The sequence below is a fragment of the Neomonachus schauinslandi genome, chromosome 4 (genome assembly GCF_002201575.2).
Source record: "Neomonachus schauinslandi chromosome 4, ASM220157v2, whole genome shotgun sequence".
Classification (NCBI taxonomy): domain Eukaryota; kingdom Metazoa; phylum Chordata; class Mammalia; order Carnivora; family Phocidae; genus Neomonachus; species Neomonachus schauinslandi.
Genome location: NC_058406.1, coordinates 125,978,641 through 126,003,377, shown reverse-complemented (window position 1 = coordinate 126,003,377; position 24,737 = coordinate 125,978,641). Strand labels below are relative to the sequence as shown.

The following is a 24,737-nucleotide window of genomic DNA, read 5'->3' as shown; positions in this document are numbered from 1 at the left end:
CCTAGCACAGTGTCCAGCATGTAGTACATGCTGAAAAAGTTAGTTTCTTGTCTCTTCTCCCTTCTCTTTTAGATCACACAAAGCTTTTCTTCTTTAAACTTCCTTTTCTTCTTTAAAAGACGAATGAATGTCTGACATCTACCTCTGTACAGGGATGTTATTCATCTAGTGATGCTGAACTTGTAAGAACTTGGTGAAAATAAATGTCTTACTTATCTAAATCCATGATTTATGGTATACTTCTTCCCATTTAACTGTATTCAATGAAGAAAAACTTGATTAGGAGTGCTTTAGGCTGCTTCAAGGATCCATTCATTCCAGTATTTGCAACCTGACTTCATCAGAGTTTATAAATTAGCAAAATAAAAAAACCCAGTTTCCTTGGAGAATTCCTCTAGTTTCCAAAATACTTCTAGGAAGGGCGCCTGGGTGGCTCAGTTGGTTAAGCAACTGCCTTCGGCTCAGGTCATGATCCTGGAGTCCTGGGATCGAGCCCCACATCGGGCTCCCTGCTCGGCGGGGAGCCTGCTTCTCCCTCTGACCCTCTCCCCTCTCATGCTGTTTCTCTGTCTCTCTCTCTTTCTCTCAAATAAATAAATAAAATCTTTAAAAAAAAATACTTCTAGGAAGATAGTATACTAATATTAGATAGTATACTAAAATTGAATTCGTATAAACACTTTTGGGAGGTGTAGATGCACAGGCTTGGCACTTTTAGAGTAGGGGTTCTATTTGTGTGAAGAATAAGGGGACCCTTTCTCCCAGCAAGGTGTGGGCTACATTTCAGCCTCTGCTTGCTCTTTTGGCTAGGTGCTCTTGTGCACTGTACAACCTGCTCATCAGTATGAGTTGGCCTGTTAAGGAAAAACTGTTTTCGTTCTGTATGATTTTGAGGCTTGCATATGGGATTTTTTTTTCCCTTCTTTAAAGCCAATAGAGAGAGAGATAAAGGGAGTGGGGGTGAAGAAGGGAGTCTTTGTGAGGCATCTGTTTGGCTCAGGTATGGTAGTGGACACTGGTTTATGTATATCTTTTATATATAATGCTTACAACATTACTGCGTGTATTATTGCCCACACGTTTTAATTAAAGAAACTGGGCTTAGAGATGAAGTGATTGGCCCAACGTCATCAGTTAATAAGGAGTAGAACCGAAGGAAACCCAGATTATCTATTTCAGAGTTTATGTTCTTCCTGAAAACAAAACTCAGGTGCCGTTTTACATTATGTATTTCATATAGACACAGCCCTAAGTCACACACCACCTCCTGACCAAGAGAGCCACAGAGACTGCCTCTGTTTCTGCCAGTGGTGCCCATTTCCTCATATTTGGTGCAGCTGAGTTACAGGCATAGTGCTGTGTTCTGAACACCCACTGCTTTTGCCCAGTGGCTCTCAGGTCACCCTGGATTTTCACCAAGGCCTTGCCACGTGCTAGCTGTGTGAATATGGGCACATTCGTTAACCTTTTTGTGCTTGGTTTCCACATCTTTAAGGTGAAGATACCGATAGATACTATCTTGTTGAACTGCTGTGAGAATCGAACAACGTACTCAGCACATTCCTTACCCGCTGTGCCTCTATTCCCTCATCATTAAGATGGGTTAGTAACAGTACCAATCTCTCAGAAATATAGAAAGGATAAAATAGGATAAAACCCATACATAATAAGCAATTGATAAATAACTATTTAAAATGGTATTTTTTTTCTCAATTGAAATAAGAGAAAGAAACTCAGAAATATTAAATAACTTGCTGAGTCACACAGTCAGAAAATGGTAGAACTAGAATTTGAACCCAGGTTTCTCTGATTCTGAATGCAATGTTTTTCATTTTTTAAATATTCTGAAAGAAGAAAAAAAAACACAAAGAAGCAAGCACAGTAAATAAGTCATCTCCATTTATTAAAGCTTGTCTGAGAAGCTCCAGGTTCACCAGCAGGGTGAATCTTCATGACGATCCATCATTGAATTAGTATCAAGTGCTCAAGAGGCACCCGAATACCTGATATGGGATGGGATTGAGATGTTTTAGAAAGATGAACTTTTCCTGTTGAGCTAAAATGGAGTCAGTCTTTTTGCAGAATGAACCTGACATGTTGTTAGTCGTTCCCCTAGCAAATTCAGATCTTACAGCCAAGATGTGGAAACAACCTATGCATCCATCGACAGATGAATGGATAAAGAGAATGTAGTGTATACATACAATGGAATACGATTCGGCCTTAAAAAAGAAAGAAATTTAGCAATATGGGATGAATGGATGAGCCCTGAGGACATCATGCTAGGTGAAATAAGCCAGTTACAGAATGACAGATACAGAATGATTCATTTATATGAGGTATCTAAAATAGTTAAGGTGGAATGGTGGCTTGAGGAAGTGGGAAATGGGGAGTTACTAATCAATGGTCATCAAGTTTCAGTCAACCAAGATGAATAAGCTCTAGGGATCTGCTGTATACCACTGTATTGTACACTTAAAATTTGGTAAGAGGGTAGATCTCATGTTAAGTGTTCTAACCACAATACAATAAAATTGAAAAAAATTCAGATTTGAGAATCTGATGATTTTTCATAATGAAAGATCCTAGGCACTCTGGTTAATATCCTGGCTCATTCCCAACTCAAGTAATTATATTCCCAGCACCCACTATTACCCTGCAGCTTTTTGTTTGTTTGTTTTGTTTTGTATTTTCTCTCTCTCTCTCTTTTTTTTTTTAAAGAAGGGGAGGGGAGCTTGAAGGGCAGAGGGAGAGAGAGAATCTCAAGCAGGTTCCACACCCAGCACAGTATCTGATGTGGGGCTCAATCTCACAACCCTTAGATCATGGCCTGAGCCAAATCAAGAGTCGGACGCTTAACCAACTGAGCCACCCAGGCGCCCCTCCCTGCAGTTGTAATTATGAAGTGTGTTTTGCTTCTCCTGTGTGTCTGTATTTCACACAGGCATGTCAGAACCATCTCATAGCTGTAAGAGTCAGGATTTACTGGGAACACTGTGGCTTAAATAAGATTTTATATAAACACATTGCATAATGTGAGTTCTTTGCCCTTTACCTTTTTACCTTTTCTTCAAGTAATTTTTAAAAATGGGGTTAAATCTGATGTCCATGTACAGAATTGTTCAATGGTACTGAGTCTTGATTAATCATTTAATAATGCTAGCTTTATTATCTTTCATTTATCAAGTGTCATCTCTTTGAACTTAAAACTAAGATCTATTATATCATCTTCTGGTTGAAATTACTTCTGACTTGAATTACTGGGCCAGAACTTTTCCAGGGATGATTTCTTGAGCTGTGAAGTGACGAGGAAGCATTTTCTCAGTTTTCTGTGTTTGTCAGGGACTGTTGGATGGAGTGATTCACCAATTTCAACCAAGTCCACAATCTCAGAGATTGGGATTTTTCCCTGAAGTTACTTGTCTCAATATGGTTTTATTGACCCGAAGTGCTAACACTACAGAAATTGAATATAGCCTGTTAATTCAGACCTTTGCTGCAACTTTCCCAAAATACACTTCATCCTCTTTGTCAACACTCCTGCTCCTGCCACATGGTGTATTTAGATATACTCTACTACCAGCTCTCCTGGTACCTAGCATTTCTGGCCACATCATTTCTAAATTCTTTAATGAAACCATTCATCTCCTCTTCTGTGTCTCACAGACAGCTTAACCTACAGAGTTTTCTCCCATTGTTTAAAGCTTTTGGTTCCATTCAGGATCTTTTATTTATTATAGACATTACTAATTTTAAAAGAAATTCCTAAAAAGTAGAGGACGAACAGTTTATAAGAGATGTTAGGTATGTGTGTCTCTGGATTATCCTAGCTACTTTTATTAATAGGCTTACAGTTCATTTCTAGATATATGTAGTTGATTCAATCTATTTTTGGCTCTTACTAGCTTTGTGAACTTTGACAGTATCTATCCTCTGCAATATTCAATTTTCTCATCTAAAAGATGAAAGCACAGTCATAATAATTTTAATTCTCATGAGGAATAAATGAGGTAATTTATATAGAGATCTCAGTGCACAATTCCTGGAGTAAAAATAGGGCTCCGTAAATGTTAGTTTTAAATGATAACAATGATTATGATGATAATAATAATAATTATAAACCTGAAATTGAAGCATTTTAATATGAAGCCAAGAATTTAAGTGGAATCAAAAAGAAACATTCTAATTGAAGTCTTCTTGAAGGTTGAGATAAATTGATAGCGATTAAGATATTATGAGAAAGATATCAATTTTTTCTAGCTGATTAGTATATTTTGCTAAAAAGGTATCTGCTACATGAATCATACTCTTTTAATCCATGTGACTTGAGCATAAGATGCATGGATACCCACTTGTCATGTTTCTTAATAGGGAGACACTTAAGAGGAGGCAGAAAGATGGTTAGGGGGCTCCTCTTTGATTTACAGTGACCTTCAGAAGTATGTCAGATGGGGACATCCAAGTATTCTTTAGGTCTTTGAGTGGCATGATTTGACATACTTTGTGTGCGTGTGTGTGTGTGTGTGCACGCGCGCACACACGTGCCCGTGCACATGTGCACAAGACAGAGTGAGACAGAGGCAGAGACAGAGAGACAGAGACAGAGAGAGACATTTGAGAGCAATTGTGTCCTGAGACATTTGAGAGCAACTGTGTCCTTACCCAGCTGTCATGGCCCCATGGTGGACATTATAACTTATGTTAAACCATGGTCTGTTTGATTATTATATATTACTTTAAGTAAACGTACCACTTGCTGGTTTTAAAGAAAAAGAAACTATGAGAGATGTGATGACATGCCCCGCAATCATTCCCGCAATCACTGAGGCTTCAAGAAAACCAGCCACAGGGAGACCAAATGAACAAAAAAGGGAAAAGGAGCAAGCTTGCCACCCAATCTTTATTAAATCAATTGCTTCTGATCTTCTTTGAAAATCACTTCTGACTCAGTTTCTAGAGTCCCATATCTTTCTTTGATAATTTATTCCAGAACAATTAAAGTTTTTGGTCAGAGGAACCTGTGTCGACAACTGTGATGGATGGATTTTATTTGTGCCCTCCTAATGGTGTTATTGATCTGGCACAGAAAAGTAGTTCCTCTCTTTTATAGTTAAAGAAATCGAGGCCTGGATTTGTTAAGACAGAGAGCTTAATGTCTATAATAAGTGAGTAGTGGTTAGAACTGCTGAGCCCAGATCTGTAGCACCAAGATGGAAGGTAGATTTAAGGCATGATAGATAATTTCATACGGAAGTCTTGAATTTATAGTACAGGAAGATTGAAACATGTTTTTTTATGCTTTGTTTAAAAGTCATGAAAATTATCCAAGGTGGTTACTTTACAGTACCATAGCTTTGATTTAATGGGACTAGCTTCTCTAAACTGGACAAATTACTTAACATCGAGAACTTTCTTTAGAGTTTTATTTTAGTAAATGTTACTCATGACCTGCTTTTTTCTCTCTAGACCTTCTCTTACCATGCCCCACAGGAACTTGACAGGAAGCTGCAATGTTAATTGTGGTTGTAAAATACATGAGTATGAGCCAGTCTGTGGATCAGATGGAATTACATACTTTAACCCTTGTCTGGCTGGCTGTGTTAACAGTGGTAATCTTAGCACTGGGGTGAGTACATTTCACAAGTTCTGGTACTGTTGTTGATCCAACATCCTGTGACAAGGACATGTTAGGATTCATATGCTAACATGTGGCTTCAGTCCCTCTTTTCAAGAAACTTCAAATAACCTACAAAATACATCCTGACAAAGAGCCAGAGGAAAGAGAATTATGCAATGCTATCATTTTTCTCCCCCAGGGACGATTGCAGAATGTGGGTGCAGTGATTTAATTCCACATCAGCCCTCTCCCACTTTACATTCTGTGCCAACTCAGTGAAATGTGATAGGGTTGAGGGCTAGGCCTCCCATTTCTTGCTCTGCCAGGGCCCTTGTGATGCATTTGAAGGTCAAGATGACCACATTTTGGTGCCGATAGAAGAGAATAGGAGAGCACCTTCCCTGATCAGAGTCTGTGAAGATGAGCAATGGCCATTTTTCATAGACTATCAGTTCAAGCTCACCCTTTCCTTCCTTCCCTCCTTCCTTTCTTCCCTTCTTCCTCCCTCCCTCCCTCCCTTCCTCCCTCCCTCTCTCTCCCTCTCTCTTTCTTTCTTTCTTTCTATCTTTCAACTTTCAGAGTAAAGATATTTCTGTCAGTTCAAGAATAGGCTATTTTGAGAATTCCCTTCCCTGTGAATTATAAATAGGCTGTAATACTGTGGGAGGTTTTCATATTCTACTCAGTTCTTTACTGAGCCTGGTCTCATTCTTTGCATAAGAACAGATTGTAGGAGGCTGCTTTAATTAAAAAGGTTAAGGTGCATTGGCTTGTACTGTGTAGGTGTTAAGGGATTAGACCGTTGACTGTATGTTTTGGGAAGGTCATTTGATTTCTGAGTTTTAAGCTATACTGATAAATTGAGAAATCCTGTTGCTGGCTACCCATTATATAATTGGGGTCACCACCCACACCAGTGTGTGACCAAGTTGGAAGAGACAACAAGATCTGTTCTTAGTGGCTAAGTCCTTCCCCGGGAGTGACCAACCAAGTCCTCTAATGCACAGCCCTCATTCCTAAAAAGAGGCCAGCAGTCCCTGGAGGACAGAAGGCCAAATGGCACCCCATCCTTATATTTGTTGCTACTGCTTCTCTAAGTGGCTGAGAGCTCACAATGACAGTGAGTTCAGCTGATGTCTGTTCAGTAAAAACAACATAACAGGCAGAAAGATTAATTGGTTGCTTTTATTTGAAATACCTTTTTAGTTCCTTGAATTAGCTTTTTTCAAATGAAACAGCCAATGATATGTTCACTGGTCCTGGCCCTGGAGCTGTCATGGCTGCATCGTGGATTCTCTGCATTTATTTAACAAATATTTACTTTAGGTCCTACACTGCGTCCAGGCAGGCTGATGCTAGGTGCTCTGGTAGGCACAAATAAACAGAAAGCTTAGTTCCTGTTTTTGAGGGGCTTCTCTAATCAGAGAGCCCAAGAATTATAACAGCATATAGTTGTGACCAAAATGAGCATATGGAATGTGAACGCTCTAGAACAGTGTTGAAAGCTCCTTATAAAAGTTTAGGTTTAAACGATTTGGCTAAGCAGACACTATTGGATGCACACTTTGGATCCTTACTGTTAGCAATGAGGCTGTATTTTCAGTTAAATATTATGTATATTTTTTAAAATTTAAATTAAACTAGCCAACACATAGTACATCATTAGTTTCCAATGTAGAGTTCAGTGATTCATCAGTTGCGTATAACACCCAGTGCTCATCACATCACGTGCCCTCCTTAATGCCCATCACCCAGTTACCCCATCCGCCCACCCACCACCCCTCCAGCAACCCTCAGTTTGTTTCCTAGACTTAAGAGTCCCTCATGGTTTGTCTCCCTCTCTGATTTCTTCCCATTAAGCTTTCCCTCCCTTCCCCTATAATCCTCTGTTTTGTTTCTCATATTCCACATGCGAGTGAAGCCATATGATAATTGGCTTTCTCTGATTGACTTATTTCACTCAGCAAAATATTATGCATGTTTAAATACTAGAGCTATTTTAGGGCTTTTAACTTTGTCTTAATTTTCCTATGCTTTAGCTTGGCTCACAACCGATCTTTGTTATCCCTTAGATAAGGAACTACACAGAATGCACGTGTGTCCAAAGCCGGCAAGTGATCACTCCACCTACAGTCGGACAGCGCAGTCAGCTCCGTGTGGTTATTGTCAAAACCTATCTCAACGAAAATGGCTATGCTGTGTCCGGGAAGTGCAAACGGGCCTGCAATACCCTTATCCCATTCTTAATTTTTCTCTTCATTGTCACCTTCATCACAGCATGTGCCCAACCATCAGCCATCATAGTAACACTCAGGTGAGAACCGAACTCAACATTCCAAGCTGGGACTGATGTGGTAACGTGGAGGGGAAAGCAAAGTCAGATGGTGCGGGGAAGCGCTCAGACATTTGCTTGTTGAATTTAAGAGAAGTGTTTTCCCATGTCAGGAAGAGAAAGGAAGATTGCAACGTTTCATACCCCAGAACTTCCTTTATTCAGATGGGTTCTAGTCCTGTAGTTTAGTGAAACTTCTTTTGGGTGCCTTTGCTTTCTGAAGTCTGGGCCCTACAAGGTTCAAGATCAGGAGCTGAAAGCTGTCACCATGTTAGCCACAAGGAGCCTGACTCCAGGTGGGGCATGAAATCATTTGGTGAAGTTGCTAAGTCTCAAGTATAGCAAAGACTATTATCTCCCACCTTGTAGGTAGTTAGTACCTCCAGGATCAGTGATGGTTCCCGCTGGGCCTGCAGTTCAAAATGCGGATTTCATGAATGTTACTATCCTATAAAATTTTGGAGTTGAACCAAGGAAAGGACAGACTGGGAAATGTCATTTTTCAGTTGTTCATGCTGTGTTTTGTTATATATCCCGTTAGTGGTTTTTTGCTTATAAGAGAACACGGACGTTACTTTAATGGAAGTCCTGTTAAAAATGTTGACACGGGTCCAATCAGATCAGTGTGTTGCATTTGCAGTAAAGGCTGCAATGGGCAAAGGAGGGAAGGGAGGACGGCATGGTGAAGAGAAAGCTTGCCCACAGCAGCTTCAGGAGAACCAGGGGAGGCAGTGAAGGAGTGGGGAGGAAAGGGAATCAGTCCTCATTCTTCCTTTACCTCCACCCTGCCCACTTGGTACCCCACACTGTGCCCCACACTGCTGGGCACCTGTTGGTCACACCTGCTGGGACGTCATTCTTAGCAGGGCAGTTGGGCTGTTTGCTGCTTATTCTGCACATTTTGGCTTCTCTTCTTTATGGGATGCTGAATTAGACGTACGATAACAGTACCCGGTGGGAAGGCCCATTGGTTGATTTCACTCAATTCCTCCATCAGCGGATACTTATGGAGTAACAATGGTGTGTGCAGCATGGGGCAAATTGCTAGGAAAAGATAACGAAGGTGGGGAAAAAGATGGCAGGTGCGCGGGTCCTGGGGAGGTCGACATGCTATACCTAGAACTCAGTGTGTATGGGACAGAAAAGAACAGGTACTTCATCATTTTAAAAAATGAATCCTTAATAATCTCACTCTTTAAACTTTAATTCTGCAAGAGATGTTAAATAACCCAGATCAGGGCTGCCCCTGTCATTGAGCTCGAACATGGCAAATCACCAGCTGGCTTCTAACCCAAAACTTCAGAAAAGGAGCCCTTTAATCTTTGCTAATTACAAATCAATAGATTCCAATCTTCCTGCTGTGTAGGAATTACTTGGAGCATATGTTTTGGGAAAAGAAGAACAACATGAGGTAGTGGGGAGGGATTCACTCTTTTTCTAAGTTTGACTTGTTTTTTATACTTTTTTTGGACTCTACATCTTTCTTTTTTTTTTTAAAGATTTTATTTATTTATTTGACAGAGAGACACAGCGAGAGAGGGAACACAAGCAGGGGGAGTGGGAGAGGGAGAAGCAGGCTTCCCGCCAAGCAGGGAACCTGATGAGGGGCTCGATCCCAGGACCCCGGGATCATGACCTGAGCCGAAGGCAGACGCTTAATGACTGAGCCACCCAGGCGCCCCTCTACTTCTTTCTTTAACTTCTTTCCTCTATACTTTTCCTTGAGAAACTATGGGAATAACTTTCAGTCGACACACCTGCCCTCTGGAAAGTGTAAGCAGATAGAAAAAAAAAAAGAATGCAGTAGTTAGGATAAATTATTACATCTATTTTCACAGAACTGATTTTAGAAGCTCAGAACTCCTTCTGTACCTTCAGCTATGAACCTTTGGCCCTCCCCCAGTATTTACCCAGAAACAGAGTTAATCAGAGCTTCTTTGGAGTCTTCACTGGGGAGAACTCATTCACCGATTCAGCTACATCAGCAGTCTTGTTTGGCTGTTGTTAATAAATTCTAGTAAATAAATATTTTGGTACAGCAGCTCTTTGGTCCCTGGCTCTGTGCTAAGCAGGCTTGATTTGATGTTCATTTTCTTGAGGCCAGTGTTTTAAAACATTTTTTTCTTTCCCTTCCTCATAGGTCGGTAGAAGATGAGGAGAGACCTTTCGCGCTGGGAATGCAGTTTGTTTTATTGCGAACACTTGGTACGTTCCTGAATTTCCACGTGTGCCTCTTAGTTCCTCTTTACAGATGGCAAATTCTCACTGTCCTTTAAAAATGGCAAGTCAATCATTTGTTACCATTAGTAGTAGCTAGGATTTTATGGGTTAACGGCCAGGACACAACTTCCTTATTTTCTGATTTGAACTAGAAGCTACCCAGTTCTGTGCTTTGATGAAACAGAACACACCTGACTTTAGAACAGTTTCTTTTTCACTCTGAGCCTAGACGTGGGCTACATTCCCCAGAGCGTTTTTGGTACTGTAAGAAATATTGAACCAAACAATTGTAATGGGCTTAAGATCCCGGCATTTTTTTCCCTTTATGTCTTTTTAACATGAAAGTGATGGAAATCGGTACTCATATTATTTGCAAAAATTTTAATTCCTTACTTCTTTACAGTAACTTTATTGGGCCGGGCAAAAAGTATACCTATCAAGTTTTCTGAGAAAAGAAATTAAAAATTCTGAAAAGAAAAAAGAAAAATCCTCAAATGATACATGAGGAGTTCCCTTTACTGATTAACAAGAGAAGTTCATTAGCACTGTCAATATATTGCAGAGTTCATTAGGGCATGAAGAACATCGTTCTGATTTTGGCAAACACCCTATCATTGTCGTGTTTTGGGACAGTGCATGGGAAATATCATGTGAAGTAGCCCATTGCCTTGATCAATTTCAATGTATTTGTAATTGACTTCCCCATCATCAAGCATATTTTTTCTTTCGCAAGTGGGAGTCCGTCATTTTCTTGAGCTATCGTTTCTTCCAGTATCATTGTCCACAGGACAAAAAAAAAAAATAGGTTTTTTGATTTAAATTTTTAATTTCCATTTTGAAGGGTGAAACACTTTAAAATGGTGTCATCTGACCCTCTGAAACATTAATCTTCTCTGGAATTCTCAATTTATTTTTTATAATTTTTTTATTATGTTATGTTAGTCACCATACAGTACATCATTAGTTTTGATGTAGTGTTCTATGATTCATTGTTTGCGTATAACACCCAGTGCTCCATGCAGTATGTGCCCTCCTTAATACCCATCACTGGGCTCACCCATCCCCCACCCCCCTCCCCTCTAAAACCCTCAGTTTGATTCCCAGATGACCCATGAGAGATTATGGACTCCTGGAATTCTCAATTTGTCATTACATTGCAGTTGGTGGCCCAGTCTGGGAGTAGGAACTGTCTGGTCATCCTCAGAGGCTTCTAGTTGCATTGAATGGGTGGCTTGGTTTTTTTTTTTTTTTTTGGTACTGATAAAACTTCGAAGGTCCCAGTTTTCAAAGGCAGCTGGTGAAAGGAAATTCTGACATGCTTTGATTTTGTTAAGAAGCTTGCCTTATACTTCCTGTTGAAAACTAAAAAGTTGTTTTCAAGGAAGGAAATTTGTTAGCGAAGGGGTGGTTGAATAGGAAAAGAAAAAAAATAGGTCCTCCTTTTTGCTCTGCTTGTCTTTGATGCCATGGAGTTGGGGTGGTTTCATATGGAATTGGAGGTGAAGGTAAGTCAACAGAGGGATATCACAGCATCAGGAGTAAGTGGAAGGAGGATATTTCAGTCATCTATTATTTAATTCAACCTTGACTTAAGTTCTGTTGATTATGAAAAACTAGAGTTGGGCCAACAAACCAATTTCCATTTCCCCAAATTCCAAAGCAAAAAGAGAGTTTTAAGTGTTTTAGTAATGTTAAATTTTTTTTTTTAAAGATTTTATTTATTTGACAGAGAGAGACACAGCGAGAGAGGGAACACAAGCAGGGGGAGTGGGAGAGAGAGAGGAGCAGGCTTCCTGCGGAGCAGGGAGCCCGATGTGGGGCTCGATCCCAGGACCCCGGGATCATGACCTGAGCCGAAGGCAGACGCTTAACGACTGAGCCACCCAGGCGCCCCTAGTAATGTTAAATTTTAATTGTAGTTAACATACCTTATTTGAAACAAATATAACATATTTAAAAATACATCACTTAGCCCACTGTCTTCCCTTCCTTCCTCTCTTCTTTTCTTCCTCCTTTTCTCCCTTGTTCCTTCCCATCACTTCCTTTTATAAACTCTTATTGAGGCTCCACAGGCTGTCCTGAGGGGTCCTTGGGACGCAAGGAATAAAAGGCATGGCCTCTGCCATCAAGGAGCTTATGGGTGACAAATCTGCAAACACTTTCAATGCTACGTGATAGTTGATACAATGAAGGTGTATACAAAATGCAGTGGGAATAAAGTGGCATCTGAGTGAGTGAGGAATTTAAAGGAGGGGTAGATAATTGCAAGGTGAACAATTTTGGGGATGGGGACACATTTCAGTAAAGGGAGTAACATATGGTGAAGGAAGTCTACTTGGGTAGACTTTCTTTCTTACGGGAGTAAAGAAATATCTATCTCATAGCCCAGACAATGAAGCTACTACTCATCGCAGATGTTTCACAAGCTTCAAAGATGAATTTTCTGCCTTAGTTATTTCTATGCCCCAAATGTCTTTATACAGTTTGCCATTTGATGTGGTTTCTGGCTTAGAGGGGACAGTGTTTTCCTCATACTCTTCCTGCACCCGAGGACTAGAACCCAACCCATAAGAACTAAGTATACTGAATTTTAGTGGTTCATAAAGGGTCGTATAGCCTCTTGAGTATTTAATGGCAAAATTTGATTTTTAAGTTTAAAAGCATTGCCTAATTGAATTTTTAAGCAATCGACATTTTTACAATCTTAAAATCAATAGCATATTCTGACCGAGTTGCAAACTGGAAGGTTTAAAGTATTTATAACTTAGTGAACGTTTTTATAATAAATATATTATGATAAGATGTGACAGATTTAAAATAGTCAAGTAACACAAGAAAACCACTGCCCTCCACTGGTTCTAGAGGGCTCTGATTTACAAAATCGGTTTTCTCTGATAAGACGGGCTAACCATTGTTCTTTTTCTTTTTCTCTACAACGCTAGCATACATTCCTACTCCAATTTACTTTGGAGCAGTTATTGACACCACCTGCATGCTCTGGCAACAGGAATGTGGAGTGCAAGGCTCTTGCTGGGAGTACAACGTGACATCATTTCGTTTTGTCTACTTTGGTTTGGCGGCCGGCCTCAAATTTGTTGGCTTCATTTTTATTTTTCTGGCCTGGTACTCCATTAAATACAAGGAGGACGAGCTGCAGAGGCAGAGGTGGAGAGAATTTCCTCTGAGCACAGTGAGCGAGATGGTGGGCCACACCGAAAACACCAGTAAGGGTGCCCGGACTAGATCTTGTCCAGCTTTCAGCAGCCAGGGGGATTTCCACGAAGAGACTGGTCTGCAGAAAGGGATCCAGTACACAGCACAGACCTATTCGGGGCCCTTCCCCGAAGCAATAAGCTCCTCCCCAGACCCGGGGCTGGAAGAAAGCCCTACTGCCAAGTAGCCTCCCTCCCGAAGCTTGAAAATGGAAGACTTCAGTTTTGTTGGTTGAGTTGAATATGGCAACTTGAGAAACACCCGTGCCTTCTTTTCTTTCTCTCTTTTTTTAACCTCTAAAGACACAATCCTCAAACTGACAAAACTCAGTATACACAGCCACTATTGACTGAGGGCTGGATACCTCAACAAGACTGAGAGCCTTTGCCCCCCTTCTCTCCAAGAAGGAGGAGTTTAGATAGATTTGTTACCATTTCCGCTATGTTAATTTCATGCTCGTGCTCCATTGTGGTATAAGGCTGAGAGGTGCCTGGTTAAGAAAATCACGGGAAGTGTCCTAGAGGTACATATCATTACCATACACTCCAAACAAAGGTGAGCTTGACCATGACTTTGCATTTACAAATCAGAGTTTTTAGATATGAACACCTACTGTGAGTTCCGCTACAAAGCACAAATGAATTTGCCTCAACTATGCAATTTTGATTGGGAAAATGTAAGTGCAGCATGTTACTTTTTCTTTCAAGAGACTAAAGCAGATACGTTTTGAAAAGAGGACAATAAACTTTCCCTGAAGTACTGTTAATAGCGTTTTAAGCCATAGCAGAGTTATAAATCAGGTAGAATTTTTCAAATGCTTCAAAGGAATCATATGCATAGTGTGACAAAAGGAACAGCTACTTTATTTCATAAGACACATTCTCTTTTAGTCTGTCTGCCCCATCATAAGGTAAAGAGTCTGCTGAATCATAAAATCTGATAGCTTGAACATAAACTCCAGTATTCTTTTGCCAGGGGCTTTAAAACTAGTGTGCTAAACAATGTGGCTAGAACCTAATTTGAGATGCATCATAAAGAGAGAAACTGATGGCTTTCTCATCCAAAGAAAAATGCTGCAGAAATTCTTTTAGCTCTCATGGGCCCACACAAGGGTAGCTAAGAATTGTAACCTTGACACTCAAAATAGTTGGAAAAAGAAATTCCACAGAGGTAAGATTGAGTCCCATCTGATTGCTTTAGTTATACGCCTGGAAACAGCAAATCTGTATCGTTTTCTTTCTTATGTACAGAAAATTGCCGTGGTTGCCCCCTGAAGTTGAGTAATTAAATCAGGAAACCTATACCTGTGATGTGAAAATCACTCTGAATACAGGAGGAGGGAGATCTGTGAGCTATCGGAGTATGATCCTAAGTCATGACTGAAAATTATTTAAAATCAACTTGCCTGTCATACTGAATTCCACTTTATCAGAGTTAGAACAATTTTGCTTCTCTCTTTGATTCCTTCCTCCTGTTAACCTTCCCGAAGCAATTCTGCGAGAGGATTTTTCTGTTCCTAAATGTTCTTTGGGCTCATTATCCATCATCCTTTTCAGTTCCTCCCAGCACATCACTTTGACTTAGGTGCCACACAGAATGCTTTCTCCATGATTCTGAAGGTAGATGCTTCCCGACTGCACTCTGGACTGATAGCAGGTTACCTCCTGGCATCTTGGCTGCTCAGAAAAAGAATCCTTGACAACCCGGACTTCGGAGGGACTGTAAGGTCCAAATACCAATGTAATTGTGAACAGTTTCTGCCAAGGAGCCTATGCTTACGTAGGGGCTAATTTGGGAACTGATTTCCTTAGCTGGCTTACTCTCTTCCACAGAGGGGTCATGACTGATGGAACTGTCCCATGATTCAGGCTTTTTGCCCTTCGTCCTTGGAGACACTGGTGGAGTTATGTGAACAGTTCAAGGTTGTTTTCCTCTCCACCTAAGAACGGTATTGTCAAATGGTTCTTTTGGTGGCATGCAGTTTGTGGAGAGGGTTATCGCTATTAGACTGAATAATGTCTGTAAGGGGTTGAGCCAGTGGACAGGTAACAAGGACTTCCGTTGGAGTGGTCTCATTTGGCTGAGTCATAAGTCTGCTGTTGCCTCTAATTACTCTGGTGTCTGTCCAACTTCCCTCCATTGAAGGGAAGGTCTTCAGAGAATATTGTTGATTAACTTAGTGTCTACTCTGCTGCCTCAGGGTTCCCTTTTACTCTCTATGGGAGATCTTTGATCCTTTAGATCCTTTAAAAAGTTTCCTTTTGTGTTGGAGCTAAAGATATACAGGATGGGGAGAGGTGGTATTTTCTTAATTCCCCTCTAATTGCCAAAGAACTGCATTGAGAGAATTTGGGTGGGATTAACACCTTTTTTTTTTTTTTTTTTTTTAAGCTAAGAGTGTATGTTCCAACACTCTTAGAATCTCTCTCTTCTTGGTAGTATATTTTGAAAAGGAGCTGCTTTCAGAACTCCAGGGTAGGAAGTGACAGACTCTTCACATATAATTAGACAGTCCCCTTTCTCTACCCTGAACAGTCATCCATCCAGTTCAGCAACCATCGACCAGTTCTCTATCAGGCACTATTTTAGCCAATTACCATCTGCTGCTCTATGAAATTCTTTAGGTTGACCTGCCAAAATTCAAAGAAATTGGCCTGAATTGTACACCACAATTGTTAATATTGTACTTCCTCAAGTATGTGATACTTATAAATAGTGGGTGTATCATTAATGTGTTGTTGGTTCATGTAGAATAAGTAGTGAAAAATCACAGAAGACTGAAGTTTTAGAATACGTACCAATTAAGAATTGTCCCCAAAATGCTTTGGGTCCTGGCAGTATCCTTGGAATATTACATAGTCAACTAAAGTGACTGTTATATAAATGGCACCATTTAATTGTAGATATGAGGTTCTTATATGTTTGTTACTTCATGGTCACAGCTCCTATTATAAGTTTAATTCCCACTTCCATGAACTTAGGCTTCTAGTTACTTGTTTTGGAAAAAAGGTCACCTTGTTCTTTTATCAACTCTGTAGATTAATGTATTAATAATGTATAACTATTGTAAGTTTAATTCCCACTCTCCATGAACTTAGGCCTCTAATTACTTGTTTTGGAAAAAAAGGTCACCTTGTTCTTTTATCAACTCTGTAGATTATAATGTATTATTTGGCTTTAATATGCAAATATAATATCTATGAGTCTAGCCTATTAATTTAGAAACACCCTGGGGGAAGGTAGGTGGTTGGAGCACATTTTTTGTTATCTTCATTAGTATGAAGTCCTTATCCTTTGTAGGTAGATTTAATTCTTGAAAACATTCAAAAGTCATTCAGAACTAAGTTGTGGGGGAAGGAGGAGCAGAGAAGAAACAAATTATCTTTTGTGGAGTGTGACTATTTCAGAGAATTTTGTCAAGCACTTAATATACATCATTTATTTTAATACTGTTAATAACTTTGCAAGATAACTATTTTTATTCTTTTTTTTTTTTAAACAGATCATGAAAACTGAGGCTCAGAGAGGTAAAGAGATTTGTTTAGGATTGTACAGAGTGGCCAAGTTAGGGTTCAGAAGTGGGTTTCTGTCTCCATCGCTCGCTTCTTACACTATATAATGCCTACAATGGTTTTGGTTAACAAAGACAAGTGTGACTATAATTTAGCGAGGTACAGCATTTCATTTTTTGCTGTGTTACTGTTCCTGAAGAGTAGAGACGTTATTATTCCTTTGTGTAGAATAGAAAAAAAATCTGTAAGAAACATCAAAATTTAATGTTTAGATTTTCAAGGTAAATTTACATTTATTTAGCTAAGCGTTATATTCAAAGTTGTCATAACATACCTCAAGTATTTATTTATAGTTCATATTTAATATAGAACAAATCCAATTTTGATGTTAGCATTGAGTCTCAGTAGAATTTCTGAAATGAATCATGAGGAAATGTGGTTCAGATTTATTGAATCTGAGCTCTGGGGATTTTAAGTGTATGCTTTCTTTTTCGTGTTTTCCTCTTTCAGAATGTTAACATTTCCATTAATTTTTAGTGAATATGGGTTTTAAGTTTCCTAAATAAAAGTTTCAAATGAACATACACAAAGTGTTCCATGTTAAATGAACATAGACAAAACGTTACATGTTATGTACTAAACAACTGGTGGGATTGTTGCTGTCAGTAGCTGTGCTGTGGTCACAAACGGGAGCATGCACTTGGGAATGCAGCCGTCAGAGAAGGAGCAAGTCATAATGACCGTCCTGCATTTTCACCAAACTACCAAGAAAATTCTTCCTCCATCTGTAATTCCAGCTTGCATTCTTTGGTGGACGTGGAACCAGAAAGTTTCTTTTCGGAGCCTGTTTTGCATCAACCAAAGAGCAGCTGCGTGGTTTTTGAATGGACCTGAAGCATTTGTGGAAATTCTCTGGTGTGCCCAGGAGCAGTAAGAGAGCCCAAGTCTCGGGGGCGGGGGGGGCAGCCAATTATACTTTTAGCCTGTGTGGACTTCAAACATCCTCGAGGTGCCGAAACACGAGTCTAACTATTGCTATAGAGGTGCATCTGGAGTCTTCTAAGTAGCAGATAGATACCAAAATACTGTATAATCCCAGAATTGCCTAGACTGCAGGTTTGCTAGTTCTGTTCTCCAGACCATAGGTAGCCTCTCCACATTACTTGTAATTCCTCTTTCCTGGCATAGAAGGGCGTGCCGTGGCGGGCAGGTGAAGGTAGTAGTCTTGTGCACTTTATCTTTTCCGTTTTCTCTCCTCTCCTCATCTTCCAGGATGCTGCTGGCTGTGTCTGTCCCAGGCTTCTTGCTACATTGGAATCAGATCTGTGTTATGTTTGAACAAGTTCTTTTAAGCACTTCATTTTTACTCAGCCCTACGAAGGGTCACATATGATGAAAACCCTCCTTGGGTATTTGCTTTTGCAACATTAAAAAAAAAAAAAATGCCTCGGTGCTAAAAGTATTTGATGATGCATGCTCGCCACAAAAATGCGCCACTGAATTTACAGTGTTTCACTGGCAAGGGACTACATGTGCTTTGTTTTTGGAAATCTAGAGAGCTTCCCAGAAAACAAGCACTCATTATTCTCATTACTACAGTTAATCCATGAACTTTACACTGCAAACATGAAGACTGTAAGGAAGAGTACCTTTTCTATGGAAAACTCAGTGCTTTTGATATTTCTTTTAGCAAGAATAATCAGATGCTACAAATAATTTCGGAGAGAGGGGAAAATGAGTTCACATAATCTTTTCTTATTTCTTCTCCAAAAAACTGACACCCTTGTGAAGTGTTTTTGTAATTGGGGTTTGGAAGGTGTTGTCTTTTTCTGGTATTCTATTACATACTAAAATCAGGAGGAGAAAATATCCAAAACTAAAGTCATTGCAGGGACATATTAAACCAAAGGGTTGAACAAACAGAGTTTAAACTTTGTATCTAGAAATGAAAAATCAGAATAATAAGACTCTATAGTGGGCATTTTTCTTAAAATACATACCTCTACCCAAAACCCCAAATGTTAATTTAGAAGCATGAAATAGGCAAGTCCGCCTCTAACTTTTCAGTTAAAGGAGATGTAATACTGCGTCAAATAAATTGGCATTAGGATCCTGGTGGAGTGTGTGTTCGGTGTGTGTGTGTTGTGTGAAATTGTGTTGGTGATGAAAGGCCGTTTTGAATTGTTACATAAAGGAGTTTGATTTTGTGATTTTTACAATGACTATTTATTTGGAGACTTCTTAGGGTAATTTAAAAGATGTTCAATTTCCTTGTGTTTAATGAAATCTCTTGTCAATGTACTAATAAACCTTGGTTTACAACATCTTGAATACTTGATCATTGAAAATTAAGGAAAAAAAGTAAAAAAAAAAGAATAAAGTGTGTTGGCTTGAAATTAGTTTGTCTCTGAGCTCTCTTCTGATGGACAGCAGAGTTTGCTAAGGCATCCAAAACTTTTGGGTGAGAGGAGGAGGGAGGTAAAGGAGCTCTGGAAATAACAGCATGACTCATGGACTGGAGCACAAAGTGGTTATTTTTAGAACCTTGCCTGGAGCACTCATAGGTGTAAAGCAGGGCAATTGATTTCCATTTCTCACTCAGTCACTCCTCCTGCACAGCTCAACTAAAGGGTCACAATGGCCCAAGATACAGGAGTTACTGGGGGCTGTGTGTGTGTCTTTGCTGGTTTCTGGATAAACCCTTATTTTCCTCCAGGGCCTTGTTCATTCATTGTGGAAGCCATTTATACAAAGGGCAGATACTACCCTCTTCCCCAGTCTACCTTCTTCTCTTCATCAATGGGTGCAATTTAGGCAATTTAGAGATTTCACTCAACTTTCTTAAATATCCCACACATTCAAAGGAGAGGCAGAATCATTCCGTATATTGGGCTTTTTGAAAAAGACACACTAGAAAGTTTCTTTTTAAGAAATGAGGAGAGAGGAAAGGTTATGAATGTGGCCACTTATCTTCCTTGTATTAGCCCCAGACTTGGTACAACCTCAGCATTTTAAGAGCTGTTAAAAAGCATCTAGTTCTTTTCTTCTTTTAAAAATTGCCAGCTCAGCGAAGATGGCCTCCGTAGCTTTGGCGTGGCCTGAGCGCAAAAAAACATTTTTAATTGCAAAAAGTCATTGGAAAGCAAGGAGGTCGATATTTGGTACTCACTTTTGTATTTAAACGTCAAAGTCTGATGCAGTTCCAACTCATAATACCAATATACATCAGTAGAAAGCTAAAACCCTTTTTTGGTCTACTGGAATGGCTAAGATCCTGAGCATCAAAGAAAGAGCAAGCCTGCCATGGGTCAACTGTTTAGCTGTGTTCTTGTCTAAACCCAGTGCTGCTACTTCAGAGATCAATGAAGTGGCAGCTTTGCGAGGGGTGGAGCCTGGCTGGAAAGAAAGATATCATGAGTTGCGCTAGAGTGACACCTAATGGTAATTGTGGAAATTACATGCTTTACTGATCTCTAATCCCTTCCGGTTCCTGGGCTTGAGTTGTAATGGGGCTTTTTGGGACCAGATTCGTATTAGGGTGGCAATGACATCTCCTCTTCTGCTGAAACCCATTAGTAATTGGATTGGTTCCATTCTGGCTCTGGGTCACCTGTGTCGTTGGCGCTGGAGGTAGGGTATCGGGGAGGAGGACTGGGGGTAGAAGACACAGATTCTGAATTCCTGAGCCCTGGGAGGCACACTGGTGTAGGGGCTAAAAATTCAGAATAGACAAAGGTAGATACCTTTGTCCACCACTTAAGTGCGTTTGCTAGCAGAAAAGTGAGGCAACGCTCAGCACAAAAGACCTCAACATTTGTAGCTCCCTTTGTCCCCCAACCCTCTGCAGTGCTTTCCCTGACATCAGGGAGCAGGGTACTCCCTAGTCTCAACAGGAAATATCTGCTTTTTGGAAGCCATTTTCTCTGCTTATTTTATACAATAGTGGGCTCACTCTAAGGCCCTAGGTACTGTGTTGCTGAAGTCCTCAGCATCAACAACACAGCTCAGAGGAAGCTGAGTTAATTAGACCAGTATGGACAATAGTTGCATTAGGTAGGTCTCTTGGTCAGAAATGGGACAAGAGGCAAGGTCATGAATGTGGCCGGTCACTTTCACTCCATTGGCCTCAGACTTGGCACAACATCAGTGTTCTCTTACTTGGGGGAAAGTAAAGTAAAAATGGCCGAGCTACTCTGTCCAAGGGGTGGGGGAGTTGAGGGAAGTTTACACGGAAAGAAAAGATAAAGTTTGATAAGGTAAAAGGGAAAAAAAAATACGGGAATTGGAGAATGGATGAGATTTTTACAGGTTGGGATGGGGAATTCAGACTTAGGAAGGTGGCGCTAATCCGGGGGAAGCTGGTAGTGACAGGCGAGGGGAAAGGGGAGCAGATGGGTGGATGGAAGGCTAGAGCTTCTAGTGTGTGTGTGGGGGGGGGTGTGTTAAAAATCACCAAAGATTTCTGAGCAGGAGGCTGAGGTCTGAGCCTGGTGATGAAAGACAGCAAGTGCGGGATGAGATGGAGTGGGGCTGGAGGGGAAGGGGCTTAGGGTGTGATTACAACTTTCCCAGCAGCTTCGAGGAGAGGTTGTGAGGGCTTAAATGAACCAGGTGGTGGACCACACCAAGTTGTTAATTGCTCTAAGATCTCTTGTTTTCTATTAAAATAAATTTTGAAAATATTGAAAATATTTTCCAAATACATTTTGGAAATAGCAAGCAAATAAAATTTGAAAATATCAAGCAGAATTGGATTAATTGGGGGAATTGAGGACCTTCTTATAGCTGAGATCACAGTAGCTCTAAAGCAAGTTCTGGACAATAGGCATTTAAAAATCTTTTCTTAGAAGAGCAACATGTTTAGGTACATTTGGCATGGGGTGGGAGTGTTAAGTCTTCATTCCTTCTCTCTTAACCAAAAACCCTGCAGATAGGGTTATTTTATTTTTTTTAAAGAAGGCTCGGAGGAGCCTCAGATATTATGTCGTTTGGGTATGGTAAGTAGGTTTGTGTCTTACACTCCAATACCAACTCAACAGTGTAGCTGGCTGCATTGAGAAGGAGTTTAAGGGTGAAGTGCTCCGGCTTCATGCAGCAGTGTCCTCGTGCATTAGCAATGTCTCCCCTGGGCACGTTTTAGGAAAAGAAAGCACAGATGTGATGTATTTGTCATCCTCGAGTCATACCTCTTATTTCACATTCAAGGAGAGGTTATGTGACTTTCCCCAGCTCATAGGTAGTAAAATTTAGAATTCATGTCCATTGTTCTTTCCACTACTCTTTCCCCATGGGGTTTCACTATGGCTTCTCCCTTCCCTGATCTGGTGGTGTGTGTGTGTGTGTGTGTAAGTGTGTGTGTGTAAATGGAGAAAGTGGAGAGGGGCTGGCCCTGCCTCTGACAAACCTCTTCCTCTTCGAAATCTGTGGGAAATTGGCAGTTGGGGAATCAGCTCAGCCCTCTGGGCATCAGCTCCTCAGAGATCAAACAAGGTCAGTTGGCTAGCCAATTTCTAAGTACTCTTCAAAATCCGAGTCTCTTTCATGCCCTTTGCACATAGTAAGTACTCCATAAGTACCGAAAAATTACTGAATTGAACTAAAATGGAATTTTCTTCAGGATAGCAATACTTGGCTTAGTCACATTTTGTAGGAAAGGAGCAAGAAGGGAGGCAAAATGATGTACCTTTGGTCAACACTATTATCTAAAACTCTTCTCTTGATGAATCTGTGGTGTTATGGCCTGAATTGTATCCCCTCAAAATTCAGATATTGAAGCCCTAAGCCCGCAGTGTGACTGTATTTGGAGAGAAGGCCTTTACAGAGGTAATTAAGGTTAAAGGAGGTCATAAGGGTGGGCCCTAATCTGAAATGACTGGTGTCTTTGTAAGAAGAGATCCCAGGGCTGCACGTGCACAGACAACAGAGAAGGTGGCCATCTGAAAGCCAAGAAGAGAGGCCTTAGAAGAAACCAAAGCCTCTTGGTCTTGGACTTTCAGCCTCCAGAACAGTGAGAAAATAACTGTCTGTTGTTTAAGGCCCCCAGTCTGTGGTATTTTGTTATGGCGGCCCTCGCAAACTAATACAGATGGTTCCCTCAATTATCTCAGGACTGGGTTAACACAACTCAAAAAGCCCTTTGCTTTTGTTTCTTCCCCTTTACTGTTAACCTTCACAGATTGTCAGCCCCTCGACTTGCAGAAGAGAAAGCTTCTCAGGAAATCTGAAGCAGGAAAGAAGTATATGGCATTTGTCAGCCGGGAAAAACTTGAGGTATTGGAGGGTGGTTGGGTCTTGATCAAAGTCCATGTCCCCGTCCCCAGTGAACTGGGGCTTCCTTCAGTGGATTGGTCCTCTTGATTTTGGAAAACTCCGTCTGCGCTGCCCAGAGCCGGCTATATAATTTGTTGGTCTGGTGAAGTGAGGGAAGGTGGGATTCCTTGTTCAAAAATCTTTAAAGATGTCATTGGTGACAGGAAAGGATTCAGCCAAACGCTGGCCCTACATAACTGCTCGGGGGCCAAGGCGGGGATCCAGTCTTGTGCTGTCTCTGCCACGGCCTCCCTGAAGCAAGGAGGCAAATCCACGCTGAAATCATCAGTCTGAGCATGTTCTAGAACACACAGACTTTGGGGCAGTTTTACAAATGTGGTGAATATTCAGCCACGTCCACTGACATAAGGACTCGATTTTACCTGCAAAGAATGGGTGTGGCACAAAAAACTTGGTAATAAGCTCATTTCTCTGAAACAGGTAAAATTTAAACACCTTTTATTTCAAGAAATATTGCTTCTAGACTTTCCCGAAGCCAGAATTGTTTTATAAAAGTATCACAGAATATTACACAAGATTAAAAAACACAGTATGCTTCCTAATAACTTGAAACCTTTTTACAAAGCACATCATTCATGACCATAAATATGTTTCTTCTGTCATTCAGCTGGTGACACACACATCTGATAAAGAGCTAGTTAATTTTAACATATGTACAGAGTCTATGATAAAGACTTAAAGTTATCAAAGATTCAACTACAACATATTAAATTTTCTTTAAAAGAGTTTACCTTAAACACTTAAAACATAATTTACCTATGCATTTGAGTGATCTAAAAATAAAAAGAAAATCACTGTTAAGCTAAAAAAAAAACCTTCTTGGGAAGTTGGCTAGGGTATTGATAATTCTCAATGAGGTAATCCTTTTGCTGGTATTTAAAAATCTAATACATAACAAGAATATTTTTAAGAATACAGAATTTCAAAAGCAGTCTTAAATTATGTCTTTAAAAAAATCAGAACTTGGTGAAGGCCTTAAAAATGATCATATAACACATATGGTGTGTTTAAAATATGAAACATTTGTGAGTTTGTTTTATTGAAAAAGATTTCTTATATAAATTCAAAACTAAGCATATCTTCTCAAAACTTGACCTTACTAGGCAGATCAAGAAAACGAAGATGAGCAAAAAAAAAAAATCTTCAGTCCTTTTATCCTGTTAATAAAATAATAAAAATTTTGCAATCTGAAGCATATGATGAACACTTTGAGGCTAGGCACAGAGAAAGCAGACAATCTTGGTTTTGTTGATTTATTTATTTTTACTGCCAACATCGTTAGCCATGCCTTTCTGCTAATCAAGTTTAGCAAGTCGAGGAAAACGCATGCAATGTCTTCTGGCAAAAGCGTATGCTGAACAATATGTCATCCATACTGTGTGTCATTCTTGGGGTCTACTTCCCGTGGTCACACTGAGAGCAAGGAGTGAGACTATGGAAAGCCTATGGGAAGAAAAAAAAAAAGACTAACCGAACAGACATGGTATTCTGATCTCAAAGTGCAAAATCATTG

The 24,737-nt window shown here is 40.2% G+C and overlaps 1 protein-coding gene across 3 annotated transcripts in view; it reads left to right on the top strand.

Moving 5' to 3' along the window:
- The window catches only part of SLCO5A1 (solute carrier organic anion transporter family member 5A1), a 118,539-nt gene extending 104,970 nt beyond the window's left edge, over positions 1 to 13,569 (top strand). For 2 of the 3 annotated variants that reach the window (XM_021688476.1, XM_021688475.1), the window contains 4 exons: positions 5,467 to 5,626; positions 7,690 to 7,931; positions 10,090 to 10,154; positions 13,112 to 13,569. In XM_021688476.1, the coding sequence (XP_021544151.1) occupies positions 5,467 to 5,626; positions 7,690 to 7,931; positions 10,090 to 10,154; positions 13,112 to 13,569 (925 nt within the window). The remainder of the gene's footprint in view (positions 1 to 5,466; positions 5,627 to 7,689; positions 7,932 to 10,089; positions 10,155 to 13,111) is intronic. The other variant, XM_021688477.1, reaches the window with a different exon arrangement.
- The last annotated feature ends 11,168 nt before the right edge of the window (positions 13,570 to 24,737 follow it).